The sequence below is a fragment of the Struthio camelus genome, chromosome W (genome assembly GCF_040807025.1).
Source record: "Struthio camelus isolate bStrCam1 chromosome W, bStrCam1.hap1, whole genome shotgun sequence".
In the NCBI taxonomy this organism is placed as follows: Eukaryota; Metazoa; Chordata; class Aves; order Struthioniformes; family Struthionidae; genus Struthio; species Struthio camelus.
In genome coordinates, this window is record NC_090981.1 from 17,181,876 (window position 1) to 17,200,227 (window position 18,352).

The following is an 18,352-nucleotide window of genomic DNA, read 5'->3' on the forward strand; positions in this document are numbered from 1 at the left end:
ATAATAATAAAGCCCCAATTTGTCCGCCCAGCCCTCAGAAAAGCACCTCGCAGGCCTCCTCACGGGTGGCCCCCGTGGCGGGGAGCTGCGCCATCACACCTGCACGACGCCCCGTCCGCCTTACCCTGCCCTCCCGGCACCCTCGCCCGCCCATTGTGTCCCGCCGGCGCCCGGCGCCCACCTCACAGCCCGCGCAAAACTCGCCGTAGCGATGGCCGCCCGCTCGCCCCCGGGGGGCCTCCTCAGCATAACGCGCCCAAAAACGTAACCCATCCCGGGACATATAAATAAATGAATTTTATATATATATGTAATTAATTATAAATAATTTTTTCCCCCCTTCCCTTATTGCAGACGCCTTGTTTCGGTGCTTTTTTTTTTTTATTTACAGTATACACATTTTTTAATTAAATTTTAAATTAAATTAAATTTTTTAATTAATTTTGTAATTAAAAAAAAAAAAAAGGGGAGGGAGCGTACCTGGTTTTAGGCAAAGCCAATAGACCCAGGAAGAAGGCATGGCTCCGCTGGAGTGAACAGCCACACGCCCATGGATTTCAAGAAGGCCAGGATTTCACCTCCTTTTTGCCCCATAACTGGAAACCACTTCAAAGCAGCTCTGTGATGCCACCAGCCGACTTGTTTCCGCTCTTCACAGCCCCTGTGTGACAATGAATAAACCGAAGGGCGCTTGCCTGGCGGGTCTCGGGGCAACGCTCCCTGGCCACAAACACTGCAAAAACCATACCCAAAACCTGCTCGCACTGGACAAGTTTCCAAAACTGCTGAAATTGCCAAGTCCTGTGGATCTGGAGCCCCGAGCGGATGAACCTACCCAGCGCCCATCTCACCCCCGAGGGCCGAGCCCTCTCCGGCTGTGCACCTCGCGGGCACAGCGAGCACAGCAGCGGTTCACCAAAGCTCGCCAAAGCAGAGGCCAGCTCTTATTTCCAGCTTTTTGTTCCACTGCTTGAGGGAAAACAATTTTAAAAAATCATACACACCTGTGTACACACGCATGCACGCGCGTGCGGTCGGGGATTCTTATTACCCAGTAAGTTGTGTTAACAAAAAGGCAAAGAGCCAGACTGCTGTTCTGCATGCCTGCCTGCCTCCTCTATACTCGCATTTCTGTAGCAGACCTCTGTTCCTTTTGTCATCTGCAGATTTCATTAATGGCAATTTTACGTTTATTTCCGGCTCGTCGATAAAAACATGACCAAGCATCGGGCCTAACACCGACAGCTGCAGATTCCCACTGCAGACACCTCAAAGGCCAAGTGCCTCCTGTGATCTGCCAGCTAGGCAGCGCTACATTCATTTAACCTGGAGGACAGGGCTTTCAAGAGCTCCATGTCCACAATGATAGCCCATAATTGACAGATCGCACCGCAAAGTTGTTTTACTATGTTCCGGGCATATTGCTCCAGTGAACTTAATACAGAGATTAATCTGAATCACTGCGCCTATGGTCTCCGCTCTGAAGTCTCACATGGCCACAAGTCAAATCCTTCCTGCTTTCAGTCGCAGGGCTTTCGACAAGGTCAGGCCAAAGGAGTGCAGAATTTGGTCCCAAGTAGCTAGTTAAGCATCTGAGGCTGCTGCCAGCCTCTTATGAGCTCAGCTTAAAATTACATTTAGTGAGGTTTGAAGCATCTTAGATAGACAGATGCTGAAGACGCTGAGGAGAATCACCAAAAAAAAAGAGAGAGACAGAGAGAGAAGGAAAAGGCAGTGTCTTATTAAAAGAACATGAATAACACGTACAGAGATACCCTGTTCCCAAAATAGACCGATCATTTAAAAAAAAAAATCTAACATTATGAAGGGATATACTAAGTTAAATCTTCAGCTGTAGGGAGGTGATTTATTCTCTATCAGTAATTTACTTAGCTGCAAAACAGAGAGCAAAATTCAACGTTCTGTTCAAACACGTAATCCTGCAGGAAAGTTGGACGACAGCTTTGATACCATCTTCAGAGGATCAGCATTATTTATTTAAGGAAAAACAGCATTTTGCAGACAGTAAAAAAGGAAAAAAAAAGTTAGCGCATCGATAATACTGAAGTAAGCCACACTAGCTCTGTGGAAAAACAGAAATACAGGAGAAAAGATTAATGTCACAAACTCTTTTGTAGGCAAGAAGAATATTAACTTCTGCTGCCACGAATAAATGAATTCTAAATTATTCTTTGTCTGCTAGATTTTATGAACTATTACCATAATCACATAAAACTCTTTTTTTCCACATACAGCTATGTATAGCATAAGACTTCCCTTTCAGTGCCATGATCAGAGAAACTGTTTGAATGGAGACATTAAAGCAGTGAAATGCCAATTACTGTATGAAACACTCTACATGTGTCAAAACGAGCTGCTCAAATTACAGCGAGACCCAGCAAACCGCGGACGATGGAGGATGAAGGTAAATCAAAACTCAGATGTGGAGCTGCACCCATTCCATAAGCCCTTGCGTCTGATCCAGGCCACGAACTCCTGTAGCTGAATCGTCCCTTTCCTGGAGACGGTGGCTGTAGATGACGAACCAAGTTTTATTTAAAATGAGAATCAAGTATCACAGCGTAATATATAGTACAAGTTTGAAAGGCAGGGACTTTAGCTGCCTTGCTAAATAAATATAATGCCTGATGCAGATGTATGGGAAAAGAGGAGAGAACGGAGCAAAGTGTTAGTGCCTAGGCTTACATGGGAAGTTTTACAGAGAATCGGAAAGAAAAAGGATCTTATATGGAGAAATTTGCAAAACCACTTGTTAGCAATTAAAATAAAGCAAAAGAGACCGGACATGCAGCTGTTCTCTGTAAAAATCTTTTTACGTTACAGGATTTCTTTTCAATAACTGCAGTGCTTGTGCAGATTTTTTGTTTGTTTGTGTGTGTCACACACACACACACACACAAGGAAACCTTTTTTTTGGCTACACAGATCAAATTGTAGTTCAAGCAAAGGGCTGATGATTTCCTCTTTGCCTTGTGGTCAATCTGAATCTGCAAAGACTCCTGCAAGTCTGTTCAGGAAATAGGTGCTTTAATGGGACACACATAGGCTGGCCTTTCAGGTGTGAATTTGTCTGGAGGGGGGGGGGGGGGAGCATTCCCCAGGGTTTGCAGTGGGAAGCCGAGCTCTGTTTGAGTCAGGCTCTCCTCACGGCTGGCAAAGGTAATTTGTTTGAATACCCACAGTAAGCAGTTCTCATTTTTTCTAAGTGCCGCTATTAGTCCTTCTGGTAGTAACGCTATAGTCTGACAGCTCGTAGAGGCACTAAGCAAGCTCATGTTGAGGGCACTGTACAGACATGCGGTAAATAAAACCTGTGTCTCCATTGCCCTTCAGAGCTGTGTTTGTACAGTTCCTTATATTATACAAACTTTATCCTATAGCTATCTTCAGTGTCCTCCTCAAGAAGGATGTGGACTGAAAAAAAGTACATGAACAAGACAAACTGAAGGCCAGTTCTCTTAGCCAGTTCTCTTAGCAAGTTTCAGTCAGTGCTTTCTTCTGCCCTTGTGTGCCTGTTGGAGGACAGTGTTGGCTGGCACTGATTTTACCTGAGGAGCTGAAGAATTTTTGCTCCGGCACTAGGGCTTCAGCGCAGACCTACCTCCTGCATATTGGTCGTCACGTGACTTCTTCTGACCACATTTCTTTTCAGACAATAAAACCAGTATGAAGTCTTCTGATGATCTAGATGCGCCTTTATACTCTTGATCTCTGTGAAGTTTGTTGCTTCAGATTGAAAGGGTTTAAACCATATTAAATTATTTTCAGGAAAATCTGGGAACATTTATTTTTTCAAAATTGACACAATTTGTTTCAAGAATCATCTCGGTCACCAGCAAAAAAAGTAGAAGGCCTTTTATAAACACCCACCACAGAGAGAAATCAAATGCTCCAGCCTAGTCAATGATGTGCTCTGATCAGAGTATGTGACATAATTATAGTGAGACTACAGCTGTGTTTTCAAGTTATTTCATGCATTTCCCTTGGCAGAATAACCATCCTTACTCAAAGTAATCCCTCTAGGATGAATACATGTTCCCTTTGGCCGGGAGTCAGTGTATTACATAAATCTTCAGGAGTTAATTTTTCATGCATATACATGACTATACTGACGATGTCAGTTTATTTTTTTATTTGGAATTTCTTCTACTTTATGTTACAGTTCAAATAATATTTATGCATCTGAGAAAAAGAAAGGGAAACGTTCTCTTAGTCTGCAGTGCTCATAACTCAGAGCTTCCAGCTCCATGACAAACCCTTCCAAAGCAGAAGGGAAGGTCTAGGGAGCTTGCAGCACCCTGCTCTCCCACTGCAGTCACTGGCGTTTCATGGCACACGTGAGACTGGATCACGACCCGTAGTATCTCATGAACATGCTGGAGAACTAGGCAGGTGTGCCAACTCGCTGAAATTCTGCCGAGGCTTGGAGAAACGCTCTTAAATAAATGCTTTTACAATACTCTAGCTAACCCATTAGGAAATATGGTCTTTAATAATTGCCCTATTAAATGTGATCAGTATCACATTAAAAAGTGCCATTTTCATATATAACTATATACTGTTAGTCATATTCATCACCAATATAACATCCACTGATTCCACTGAAGCTATATTAGGAATTAATTTTGCCCCTGAAATCTGTCTTCTTATTCTAATTCAGCTGCCTCATATTAGCTCCTTCCACAGCCAAAAGTGCATTTACCTCCAACTTGATCTGATGCAATTAGCTAGGAAAAAGTTATCTTGTTTTGGCTTGTTTCAACAAGTTGAGTCATTTGCACACTGTTCCAACAGCGTCCTTCTGCGTGCAAAAGCCTCTTGGCAGCTCTTCAACCCTGATCTAGGAGAAGTCTATCTGAAAGGCTACTTGCTTTACGTATACTTACTGTACAAGCACAGATGTTCTTGCTATTTTTTTCAGAACACATCAAAGCATTCTGTAAGGGGAGAAGGTACAAGAAATATAAAGCTACAGCATTTTTAAGGCTAATATTCTTGCATGCAGAAAGCAAGTGTACTTATGTTTATTCTTTTTTTTAAAAAAAGGTGCCAGATCACATTTTGAGATGATTGCCCTCTGTAGCCCTCTAATCCCGATGGAGGCTAGGGAGAACATTTATTTAGTATTATATATTGCTGCCATATAGCATAGCCAAATCCACGCCGCTTGGTGTCTCTGGTTTGTCGGAGCAGTGCTGCACTCCAACGGGGTTGCCATGCCTTTCTCGGCTGGAAGAGGACTTTCGAGGCAGACTGAGAAATGAGAGCACCTCTCTCTGTCCTTATTTATGGGCTACCATGTTATAAGCAAATGAAAGGACAGGTTTTCGCCATAACGTGAGATCGTGGAACTCACTGCCATGAAATGCTTCGTGCAGCAGAAATATAAAGAGGTTCAAAAAACAATCAGGCAAAGCCAGGGAGGAAAGGTCCATAAAAGGGTCATTAAAGAGAGAAAGAAGACCCCCCCTCTGGCATGGGAAGTCTCTAAGCCACAGATTGCTGGAAGCATGCAACAGAGACAGGACACATGAGGGAATGAACTTGTGCTCTGACCCTTTATGGTTGGTTTTGCACTGCCAGTCGATTTAGTTTCATGCTTCCCAGACCATGGAAGACATTAATCTATCATAAAGCTTTTTTTCCCCCACTCTCATTCTTCCACTTCTGCCCCAAAATGCTGTTCATTCATACAAAACGGGAAAATCTGCTCTGGTCTGATATTCTTCTAACATAAATAAATAAATAAATAAGCAAGCAGCTAGTGCACCACAAAATACTGCTTCTTTCAGGCTGAGAAGGTTTAAAGAGCCATGTGCTGCTGCAGATGGGAGCCAAAGCTGCTCACGCTGGTGTTTGGCCCTAGGAAAAAGACACCTTGCAACCGTACTGAAGGGGATTAGTGGAGCCCTGGACACCCAAGAGCAAGAGAGGGCAGCTGTGGCGAAGCAGAAGAGTCAGATGCTCCTTTTCCACTATTCTACAACTTGTAAAATAACTTGCATTTGACACAAGCAACAGTGACATTTTCCAGCCTGCGTCAGAAGAGCTGCCACCTGCTTGGCACGCTTTGCATTACTCAAGAGGTGCAAGTCGATGGAGACAGAGACTTGGGGCAGCGTATGTGACTGCAACGCACTTGAGCTTTCCAAAGAGGGTTTAATTTAATGTATTCTGGCCCCAGCAGAGGCAGCCCGGGCTTTGTCACAGGCAGCAGCCCAGGAGGAGCACTCGGGGCACCGGGCTGTGCTGATGGCATTTTCCTGACGATAACACCAGGTTATCGCTTCTCTATGGTGTCTGGCCCAGTTCGCAGCCCCAGTTGACAGCAGATATCCCCTAACACCAGGATGAAGGACAAGGGGGGCAGAGCCAGTCTTCAGCCGGGTCTGACATCCATTGAACAAAACAGAAAGCCTCTTCTAGCTAAGAAGAAACTGTTTTTGAAAGCAGGATTCCTGTGGGATTTCACTAACTGATCCACAAAGGATTATTTGGCGAGGTTGGGCTGAGGAGGTGGGCCCAGCCAAGGAGGTGGGCTCCCCACCAGTGCATGATGCCCAGTGTGAAACAGTTTCCTTTACTCCTTTTTTCCTGGGCCAGACTCTCAGCAGGTGTAAATCAGCATAAAGGCGTTGCGGTCAGCATGTCTCTGCCAATTGACCCTCGCTGAGAATTTGGCCATAGGTCCTTGTTTTCCTGAAGATATAGCAGCAGTCCTGAAATGTGTCCGAAGCCTGACTCCTTGCTGCGCGCTCTCTCCTGTCTCTCCTGGCAACAAACCTATGCGAAAGCAGTCAGTTGGGAATACGTGGTCCAGTTTTTTTAGAAGCCTAACATTGAAAAGGGAAGGGAAATCACTCCCATCTTTTCCCTTTCTCCCTCTTGCACGGAGGCATTTCGCTGCCCCGTGGGGAGCGCGGGTTTGCTGGGCCCGAGCCACAGCCCAGGCTGGATATTTCCACCAGCCCAGCGAAGGGGAACAGGCCCATCGCTGTCAGGTCAGAACAAGCACACAATATTTTACGCAACTATTTTTGTGGTGGGATCGAATGGCCTGGTATCTGGGACATCTGCCGGAAGCAAGACGCCCTTTGTGGGAGTCTACACAACTCAGCTGGCCTCGCTCTGCCGGTTGCTGAAGCCACAGCCTGGGACTGCTTTGCAGGTCTGGTTAAGGACAGAAAAAACAAAACCCAGCTTGCTTCATACTGTTATCAATCAAGCTCTGTGTTACCATCTTAGGTGCAAAACCAAAGAACCTGCGGCGTCCCCCCGCGCTCCTCCCCGCTTCCCCAAATCTTATTTTTGAGCCAGGAGCCGGAGTGAACTCATGGGCTGCGGTGGGACCTCACCACCTGCCACCTCTAATTATAGGGGAATCTTGGTCTTTATTAGCAGAGAAACACCCCCCCGTGCACACACGTTCACACTCGCTCCGCACAAAGGCGACCGTTCAACTGCCAATTTCAGGCGCTGGTTCTTTCAGGAGATAAATATAAACTTTCACGGCCCTGAAGCCTCCTTTTAATTTCTTTTTTTTTCCCACTTTAACCTTTGTATTTCTTTTTCTATAGCTGATTCTTTATGCCAATTCTGTGATATGAAATCCAACATTTGGGGCTGTCTGCTGCCTCAAACCCAGACATCCCTACCCTTAACCCGTCTCCATTAGTATCAATAGGTGCTGCAGGCACAAATGTAGGGCAAGCAATTAGCAGAACTCACCCTTCACCCCTTTGCTGAGTGAAGGAAAGCCTTGCCATGGTTTCACCCCTCCTCTGCTTGCAGCAAAGAAAGACACTTGTCACATTTGCCTGTGGTGAGATAAAACGCCTAAGTAATGTTGTTTGAGGCTACGAGAAAGTAGTATGAGGCCCAGATTTACATGCAGTCCTGAGGCCTTCGTGCTTTATCTGTAGCAAATACTTAAAACAACATCAGAGGACTATCTGAGTAAGAGCTACAGTACCTACCTCCAGCCTGTAAGGACGCTTACCTTTGTGTATATTCCTATATATGTGTGCACATAAACGTAAAAGAGAGAATAAAACTCAAGTTTTACTCTGAAGCTTTGCAAACTTCTTCAAGAAAAAGCATTCTAAAATCACCACTCCAAAGAGTTTTGTTGGCAAATGTTTCTCATTTTTTTATCACCATAGGGGATCGCAGTGGTCCATTTGGCTTTAAAAATCTGCAGAAGGTTGGCTTTAAGCAAAGCGTTTGAAGGATAGAATGAGTTTTGGTTTACTAACTTTGAAAAGAAACACTAGTCCTTCTTTTTCCTTGCTCATCTGCCGAGGGAGGATTAGCAGACACTGCACGTCAGCCATGCCTAGGAATGGAGAAGACCACCCAGACAGTACTTATTAATACCCGCCCCGTGATCCAGCACACATACTTAGTGGCGCAGGACATGGCTCAGTGCTCCCAGTGGCCTCCGAGAACCTTCCTCTCAACGCACCACATCTTTCTTTGGCAGGAAGGTAGCTTGGGGTTGGTTTGGTCTTTGCTGAGCTCCAAATCCAAAATTGCATTCTACGCTTCCATCTACGGTCTACTGAAATGCCGTTTTACAAGGCCCTCTGCTATTTCCGATGTTTAACATCTAGAATGCAATCAAAAATCAAAGTAAATGAAAAACAGCTTAGTGCACTCAAATAGCTAACAATTATATGCAAGTCCTCCATAATATGCAGCTGAGAAAATAGGAGAGGGCAGGCAGAAGCATCAAGGAACCATAAATCACGGGGGATGGGAGGAGGTAGAAATCTGGAAGAGATAACCAGAGGGTATGTAGTCCTTTTTTTAGGGCAAAAATCACCATCAATGTCATTCCCAGCAAATGTTTGTCTTGTCTTAGAATCGGTAAGACAAACATCTAACATCTAGAAATGGGGTTTCCTCAGTCCCCCCAGGCAATCTGTCCCAGAGCTTTGCTCTCTCTGCTTTAAAGAGGTTTTCTTAATGCCTAACCTAAATGTTTCTTCCTATACCTTGAGCCTGTTCCTTCATCTCATATCCACCAGGGATATGAAAATAAATAGGAATCATATTAGAGAAATTATACTGTACCTTGAAGAAGTGATGGCAAATGTTTTTCCTTTACAAGATGATACTAAGTCATTTTGGCTTGCAACTACAGATTTTTTTTTTCCTTTGGTTTTGTTTTTAGAGCCAAATTCATTCCCATGTGCCCACTGTTGGTGAAATCATCTGCTACAAACCAGAAGAACATCAGTAACAGTAAATCCCTGCAAAGATGTGGAGATGGACAAAAATACTGAAGTCTTCCCAGAAGCCACTTACTAGTGGACACAGACATGTTACATCTTGGAGCCAGCAAGATCTGGAGATCTGCTGGGGTCTGCAGGCCTGACACCTAGAAAGTATGACCGGAAGTGATATCAGCAAATACAGCTTTGAAGCACCTATGCAGAGGTGCTGCCCAGTGCAGAGGAGGTTTTACAGTCCACTGTCTCTTACCTGTAAGAATTTATGCTGAAGGTTTTCGAAGCGTTCTGGTTTGGCCAGACAGCTCCTCTCAGCCAGTAGGGGTTTTACCACTGTTCTAATTTGAGAGCGTTTGATAACGCATAAGCAATAGGGTCTTTCCACGTGCAGGCCTCTCTGTGATATTTCATTGCAAGGCAGAAGGCAATTCCTATGCAGCATACAGTTTGCAGAAGTAACACTTTTGAGATTGGTACTGTATTCCCATGGGAGGACTTAGTCAGCTTTGATGGCCATGTTCAGCTTGTCCCAGATTACCCACACAAACACAACATTTGCAGAAGCCAAAGGGCAGATCCCTGATGGGAATGAACTGTCATTGCTTCACTGACTTTTGCTGGGTAGCAGTGATTTCCATAAATTAAGGATCTGGTCCCCAAGTATATACATGCCTTTCCGTCTGTGTTTGCAGAAATACTCTTCACTGGCTAAACATTAGAGGGAAAATGAAACCTCTATACGCAGGCTGGTCTCAGCTCCTTTTGGATGCTTTCATGAGCATATTATGGTTGTGAGACCAGCCCTTCAGTTCAGCATGATTACAAACACTTCAGGGCTTGCTAGTAGTGTGCGGAACTGTTAACATTTTTAGAAACTGAATGAAAAAAAAACAGTTTCATAATCGGGTCCGTCCTGGACTAAAAAAACATATTTAAGATGGCATTACTGCCATTTAAGTGGAACAATTATTACAAGTAAATGTTCAGCGTGACATAAACAAATTTTGCCCTGGAAATAAGATTTGATAGCATAGCAGCCAGCACCTTTTTAAACTTTTAACACTTAATGTTACAAAGATACCAAACTTTTTTGCTTACAAAGACCAGTAATACTGCGTACAAAAAGATCTGGCACTTGCCTGTTATCGGGGTTCTAGTCCCAAGGTTTAAACTGTGGCATCAAAAGCCTGCAGGCTGGTATCACTATGGGGAAGAAAAAAAAAGCCATACCCCGGAATAAACTGATTACAATCGCTTAAACAAAAAACAGTAAGGCAAGGTGTCTTAAGCCTCTTCTGAAAAGATGTAGAGCTTTCTCAGGTAGCTGCAGCAAGAGAGCTAACAAAAAACTTTTAGTCAGCAAGGCAGTAGTGGGCAGAACGCAGTGTCTATGGATTTTAGCAAGAAAGGGCAAGAGAAAGTGTTGCCTGTACACACCAAACAAACCCAGCCTGTGGGGATTTTTGAGATCAGACTTCCGTCTGTTGAAAATATTTAGGCTGAAGCTGCAAGGCATGGAGCAGCCAGGCACTCTGCCTGCCGAAGCCTCCTAACAGAAACTGTCCCACACCATCCAGCTCTACTAATGGACAACAAGTCCGACGGGGCAGGACACAAACTGCCGACCTGGAGAAACACAGCGGCCCACGTACAGCTTTCCTTTCTTGACCAGCTCATTTACAGCAACAGGTCTGTTCTCTTGTGCAACGCTCATCTCAAGTTTTGCAAGAACTGACTTTTCATCTTTGGATTTTGTAAATGCAACATGTCAATCAGCTGCATTGTGCAAGATTTTCTCCTGCACTGAAAGGTGAAAAATGGAGCTGATCTATTGCAAGGAGTCGTAATAAGCCATTCTTCATCCTCCTTTCTCTTCTCCGTGACTAAATGCTATTACTTTCCCAAAGAATAGGGGCACACGTCCAACATCCTGCAGCCCTGGGAGACTTTCCTAAGCAATCTGCTCAGATTTATTGTTCTTCAACGTCTCTGTGCAGCTGGACCAGAATATGGCCTGAAGTCTTTTACTCATCTCCCGGCTCTGTGTGTGATCGCAGACATTCCTCATCTGCGTTGAAAGGTGCTGTCAACACAGCTATGATTTCTTTCTCATTCCCTGCCTGACATGCTTATAGTGGCAAAAGCTCTAGATGCAAGATCCATTTGGTAAAAAAAGAGCCCCAACTGCCAACACAGCTAAGAGGAACTACTTTAAGCTATGCATACACACACAAAAATTCCTTTGTTGTTATAACACAGGTCCCCTGGAAAACAATATTAACAAATCCTCTCAAGCGTGGGCAAGAGCTCATCTCCATTTTCTTCCCATCACAGAGCCTCTCTATGACCATTCAAGTCAGCCAGACGTTCATATACGACCTCACAATTACAAGGTCTCAGGTCTTCTCCCAAGTCTTCTGCCCACAGCCTTGCTGCAAATTTCAAGGGTTTGGGGTAGCATGTGCCTGGGCGGCTCTGGTCCCCACCAGTCACTGTGTGGTACCAGATTGCAGCTCAGACTTGGCCACTTAGCAGAGGACGGCCCCAAAAACCTCCGCGGGACTTCCTCGCACTGACTAGCTCCTGGGAAGTTCAGCCAGCCTCCCAGTCACTCTTAGCAACAGGCAAAATGTAAGGCAGATGTAATAGTGGGATTATTAGCCTTAATATGCAAGGTTTAATAAATGTATTGTATGGAAGGAGATACAACAAAATAAAACTCTCATATTTAGTTCATGCTCCGATTTGGCCACAAGATGGTTTCTGTGCTTCATTCAGCCAGCAGTCAGGCTCACGTTTGGGACGGTCAGCACAGCTCTGAGCTCTGACAAAGGCAAAGCCTTTCCTTGCATTGCTCTTTCCCATGGTGGTTTTACGCGCCTGCACACGTACCCTACAGGATTTCCTGTAACTCCAGCTCCGATAATTGATCCAGCCAGGTTGTCGGTTCGCATCTGTCTGCCTTACTAATGCAATCCCATCTATCACCAGCTAAGTGGCTGGCTGGAAGATGATTGCTTTTGAAACACATCTTCAGATGGGGCAGTTGCAGATAGGTGGCTGCATTATCTTTGAGTTCATGTAAGCCTATGGTGACTAGAACTATTCATCTATACATCTATAAAGAAAATAAAGAACGCAGCCCATTAGTACAGCTTGATAGAGTTTAAACACATGGCAAGCAAGTAAGCTTGGACACAAGAGTATCCTTGGGAAGGTCACCTCTACATGTGGCTTACTGGAAATGGGAAACAACCAGTATGCCTCCCACCATGACAGCATTCCCTTTCACTCTTTGAAATCATCAGGACTTCTGCCAAAGAAACCAGATCAAGGCACTTTCTGCCCCTGGATATTCTGTACTGCTCTCTCTGCCCAGGTCTTAGTCATTTCTCCCATTTAAAAGTCAGCAAAATGCACTGTTGCCATGTAACCGTAAACTACGGTGATCTTGTATTAAATTATCCTTAATTTGCTATTGGGGTTATCAGCTATTTTCCAGATGTAATCAGAACACTCTTCTAAAGTCAAGAAATTAATTAGATTCACCATTAATGTGAGAAGTTTTCTAATTAACCTACTGCATAGCATGACAAAACCCTTTTCACATGCTGTTCCTGTAACTCTTGCCCAATAGGACTTAAGCAGCATTTTGAACTGTTACACTAGGGGAAAGACATCAACATCTCATTATAATTAGTATTTTATGACACTTAAACCGGAGATCTCTGACTAACGGCATTAACCATGCGAGCTAAATGTTATGAAGAGCTAGAAGAAAGCTCAGTTTTGGCCCGGGGAATATTGTTTACTTCTGCTGAGCAGCAGAGGAACTGGAGGCTTTGCTTATTAGGAGTGGAAATCAGAAATGCAGCCACCTAATTTCTCGTTGTCATATGTTAATTTACAAAACATACTTGGACACTGTTCCTTTGAGTGAGTCAAAAACAAATGATAAACGCACATGACTCTCTACACAGAAGATTAAAGGCAGCTAACAGGGCCCTGGATGCAGGTGGCTCATGCCACCCTCTCGCTCTACCACCCAACAAGCTTCCTCCCAGGGAAATCACCACCTTTTTCTGCACCAGCCGCTGGTTTGGGAATGCTTAATGGCAGGCTGCTCAAGGAGAAGGGGTGCAGCCCGGGGAGCATTCCCAAGGATACTCCTCCTGCACAGCTGTTTTGTGACACTGAGGAGCCTCCAGGCTCCATCTTCTGGTTGCAAAAATGGGGCAGTTCAAGAGGCTCACAGACACCTGCGTTCGCCTGCCAGCCACTGCTCTGGGGACATCGGCCATGCCACATTTACCCGGATTCAGACGAATTCAGACTAACCTCCTCACAGTTTCAGCTCCCTACACAAAAATCTCATGTTATTTCGTCCTCACTGGTCTTTGCGTTCAGGCGTCTACGGCCACAGGACACCAGAGTCCTGCGAAGCCCCTAGTGTAAGACCTTGCCTACCTTAGTATGGCTTTATGGAAAGCCATATGGCCTGAAGACCTATCAGCCCCCCCCGGTACCCACCCTCCTTGAGTAGTGTGAGCTTGAATATAAGCAAAATCCAGCCTTGAAATCATGTCCCCACTAGACTAAACTTGTCCAAACTTAGGTTCTCTGACCTCAGAGCAGGGGTGATCCCCATGTGGATAGCAGAGGCTTTGTGTTAAAACCTGCTCAAGTCCCCATGTTAACGGGAGGATGAGGACAGAGAGCCTTCTCAGGCAGAAAAATCATCCAAATAATTTCTGTGTCACAAGGTCTAATGCTTGAGTCATTAGCACTTTAGCTGCAACAATAACTCTGAAACCAATTCATTTGCTATATTGAGAGTAGCTCCCTACCTGTATGGTCAACTTGAGTTAGGTTTTAAGAAATAATGTAAGCAAATACTTTACTATAGATATACAATTTTTCAAGCAAGTAATGGCAGCTTGCTCACCATTACTCTGAGGTAAATCCACAGTAACTTAGCTAACATCAAAGGAGTTGCTCTAGATTTGTACCAGCCTCTATGACAGAGCATTTTTGCTTTTATTTTTCAAACAGTTTTTAAATTTGTAAAGAGCCCCATGGCTGAATAAAGAAATAACGTTACTTGCCTAGTGAGCAACCTGGAATGAACCAGTGTCTTACATGTCATGATGAAAAACAGTGTGCAAGATGCAGCTGTTAATTCAAACCCCTGTAAAGTTTAATGACACTGTGCAAGATGCAGCTGCTAATTTAAACCATTAGTAATTTATTGGAAATCTCTGTCCTCTCCTAAAGGTCCTGTGTGGTTTGCCCACAGTCAACCACACGTTCTAAATCTGAACAGCTGCAGAGGGGCTTGAGGGTTACTCAGGTTAGGCCCCAGTGGTAGCAATACTCCTGAGTTGAGCTCTTGTCTGTCAGGCCTAAGTAGGGGGTTATTGGTGCATCTCAGCGTTCAGTATCATTTTGTGCCAGCAAGACCTTTATTTTATCTTTTATTTTATTTTGTTTTAACCATGGGAGGAACAATGCACTGCCAATTTTTACATCACCTTGACGGGTCGCTGTGTGCACAGACACCCCAGCAGCATCCTCCATCCCCATCTCCGCCAGCATGGCCAAGCTTGAGCTCCGCTGTGGCGGGCTGCGCGGCGTCGCCCTGCAGCGCCCTGCAGCCCTGCAGCACTGCAGTCACCAAGCGGTTGCTCCAGTTGCCAATTCCTCCTCGCTCTTATTTACTAATACTTTTTTTTTTTTCCAATCAAATCATCCGTTTGTGGCTATGCTCGCCCTCCATTACAAACACAAGCAACTGCTTGCCGGTTTTAGTTCTCCTTCCTGCCGTGGTATTTGTAACTGACGGCTATTAACGCCTTTTTGGAGCACACTTTTGTCATATTCCTGTAACTGTAAATACCACCCAGAAGGCACACAAGCAGCTTTTGCCTTCATACTGTCCTAGGGCCTATTGGGCTTTGCATTTTGTGGTCAGAGCCAGAAACAGAAAGTAGGATTAGCTGCCAGTATTGCCATGGTTAGCCTAAACCTTCCCTGTGGTCACCATAAAAGCTTCATTCCTAAAAGCAGAGGTTTTAACAGGAAAAAGAGGCATATTTCAAAGAGAAGTGGATATTTTAGCCGCCTCTCCTTTCCAAAGCGTTGTGGCTTTAAGATCTACCTGTGCCCCCTCCTTTTTTTAACAAGCACAGAGAATCAATTTGGTAGAGCCGGTGGGGCAAACACCAGAAGCTTGCACACTTGGGTTATTTATCTTAGAGGCTGCCATTGGCTTGGGGTGGACCTCATGTTTTCTCAGTGCCTCAGTTTCCCCACAGTAGCTGCACAGTTTTCTCAAAGGCCCTCAGATCTACCAGTGAAAAGTGCTTTTTGGCTTTTATTTTTGCGAAGCTGTGGTTTGCAGCCCAGTCTAAGGTCCATAAGGCAGACCTATCCCAACAATTTTGGCAGGGCTGAGCCAGACTTTCAGTGAGAGATGAGTTACATGTCCCACCTGTGTTCACAGGGCAAAAGTCTCTGCAGTGCCCTCCTTCCTCCCTCTTTACATTCTCCCATCCTCCTGCTTTTCTTCTCTCCCATTTCTTGGAAAACAGTTTTGCCCTAGAGCCTGCGGGCTTTGGCAGCCCCTGAAGGGGTTTTCACTGGGGTGGCCGAGGAGGCGGTGGTGTAATCCCATCAACTCCCCAGGCCACCTCACACCTCGCTCAGCTAGCAGCCTTGCAGGCATCCTACACTGCATGGCACCTGTGGCTGCAAGCGAGAAATAGGACTCAAACAGTAAGATACTAAGGACAGGGAAATAAGAATAAATATTCGTTTATCTACTGAAAGTAACATGAGAAGGAACCAGACTGGAGGATTAGAGATGGAGAGTCAGGATGTGAACAGCTAAGGAGAAATACAGTGAATGTATGGAGAGGTAGGAGGGTAGGGACTTTTCCTTTTGCTGTTATGGGCATCCTAAATGCTTTTCTGTCTTTGTATATCTTTATTTTTAAAGCTAGAATTGTGGAAGGAATAGTGGTAGACGATTTGTGCTGGTTTACATGTTACTGTATATACTCTGTCGTTAAGATATGTAACAGATATGTAAAAATAAAGTGGAAGTATATGTACATAATCTCATACGAGGAGACTGAAACCATTAGCATACCCTCAAAAAATTAAACATTCTTCTGTGTATCAACACAGCTGAGCTACACTGTGGGCTGAATATTTCCAGCGAAGGAAAATTAAATCCTTTTAATTAGTTTGGGAGCATAGTGAGAGTGCCTCGACTACAAATTCCTGGCATCTCAGCTTTTCGGAAACCTTTGTTCCTTCCTGAACCCAGAAAAAGCAATAATAATTTGAACTAACGTTACCCTGCTATATTGTAATACCTGAATATACAGCTTGTGGCACTGATCTTCCTGACAGAAAACAGCTAGCACAAGCCCAAATCTTGCATTTCTTAACCGGCACCCTTAGTGTGCTTTTCAGCAGTTTTAAGACTGCCACTCAGCTTACCTCAAGTACTAACGAAGGTCAGTGCAACAGCCTGGATTAAGTTTTGCATAAAGGTTACGTAGCATGATGTGAATTGTGTTCAGAAGGGGAATACTGAGCACGTAATGAGGAGGGGAAGAGGACGAAGAGCGGGAGCAGGCGGGACGCTTGCAGCCCGAGGAGGAATCGGGAGGCAGGCGCAAACGCCCGCCGTGCCCCTCTGCGGTAGCCGCCCCTCTGCCTGCAGGAAACGCTGGGTGCATCTGCAGAGCTGGTCGAGAAAAGGTTGGCCTGATGCCTGCCACCGTGCGTGGTTTACTAATTGCCAGCAACCTCCGTCTGACGGAGATGGGGACGATATGCTGGAGAAGCATCACCAAGCAGTATCCTGCTCCTGTTTCCTCCCTGCGTAGCCCTGCTCCTCTCTGGCCTAGGATGGCTTTGCCTCTTTGCTGCCACCCAAAATGCTGGTGCTCGTTGTGGCAGGACGCTCAGCGAGAAAATACCGCGCGCTAACGGCAGCGCCCCACGGCCGGGCAGCCAGTGGGAATCAGAGCACCAGCGCAGAGCAACAGCGAAAGTGGGTGAAAAAAGACTGAGAGAGGAGAAAAAAACAGTCCAATTACAAGCGTAGACAAGGGAGTAATTACAAGAGCTAAACAACTAGACATGTATAAATTAATACTTAATTTATACTGCTAGCGATAGTGATTAGCAATGCCTGTAAGAACTAAATATTTAGAAATCAACTCTTACTCACATAGAGAAATATCCTTCTGCATGGGCAGGTCAATTAATTATTACCTATCTAACTGGCTCAGTAGTTCGTATTTGACCCTAGTGGCCAAGGACTAAAAGTTATTGCCGCCAAGGCTAGATAGGAGTTGCCGACCGTCAACTCCCGAATTAGTTTAATGAGCTCTTTACATTAGTTCTGGGTACGGAAGTCAAAACCTGGGGAGAGAGACCCGGGCCTCCCTGAAATCGTTCAAGGCCTTACCATGCTTCTAGTAGACCCAGAAGGAGAGGAAAGGCAATGCCTATTTTCAAGCAAGCGTAGAAAAACGTAACACAGGGATATTTAATATTTCTTGAAATATAAGCATGGGAAACGAGTCTTGCCTTTGGGGTGCCAGTCAGACCCCCTGCCAGGGCCTCTGCTCACAGCCTCGCTCAGCCCTTTCTCTCGCACTTAGCTGAGGATGGTGGCACTAGGTGGAAAAATGTCAGTTGTGTGTGAGCAGACACTCAGACTCCCTAATTTGATTATCTGTGCTGCTTTAAATACACACACACACATACATACACGTGCTCACACTCGCAAAAACCCTATTTTTCCCAAGTACTGTATTCAAATTAAATATTCATCTCCCTTAAAAAGCAATTAAATTTTACTGTCTAGTAATCTGCAAATCTAAACAGCAAATGTAGAAAAATAATTAGCATAGTAAGAAATCAGTTATTTCTCTGATAAGCTCATAAACCCTTTTAATTAAAATAACAATATTTTTAATTGCTAATGGGAATATTTTGTTTATAATAGCAAACATTTCTAAGTTTTAATTTAAGTTTCAATCTAATATTGTGATAATTAAGAAATGCCCTCCAGGGGG

At 44.7% G+C, this 18,352-nt stretch overlaps 1 protein-coding gene across 2 annotated transcripts in view; it reads right to left on the bottom strand.

Annotated features, from left to right (window-relative positions):
- The window catches only part of LOC138064054 (tubulin polymerization-promoting protein family member 2-like), a 78,305-nt gene that overhangs the window by 1,671 nt on the left and 58,282 nt on the right, over positions 1-18,352 (bottom strand). The window contains exons 6-7 of one of the 2 annotated variants that reach the window (XM_068924782.1): positions 7,750-8,629; positions 481-4,958 (exon numbers count right to left, since the gene is read on the bottom strand). In XM_068924782.1, the coding sequence (XP_068780883.1) occupies positions 481-520 (40 nt within the window). In that variant the 5' untranslated portion in view covers positions 521-4,958; positions 7,750-8,629. The remainder of the gene's footprint in view (positions 1-480; positions 4,959-7,749; positions 8,630-18,352) is intronic. The other variant, XM_068924783.1, reaches the window with a different exon arrangement.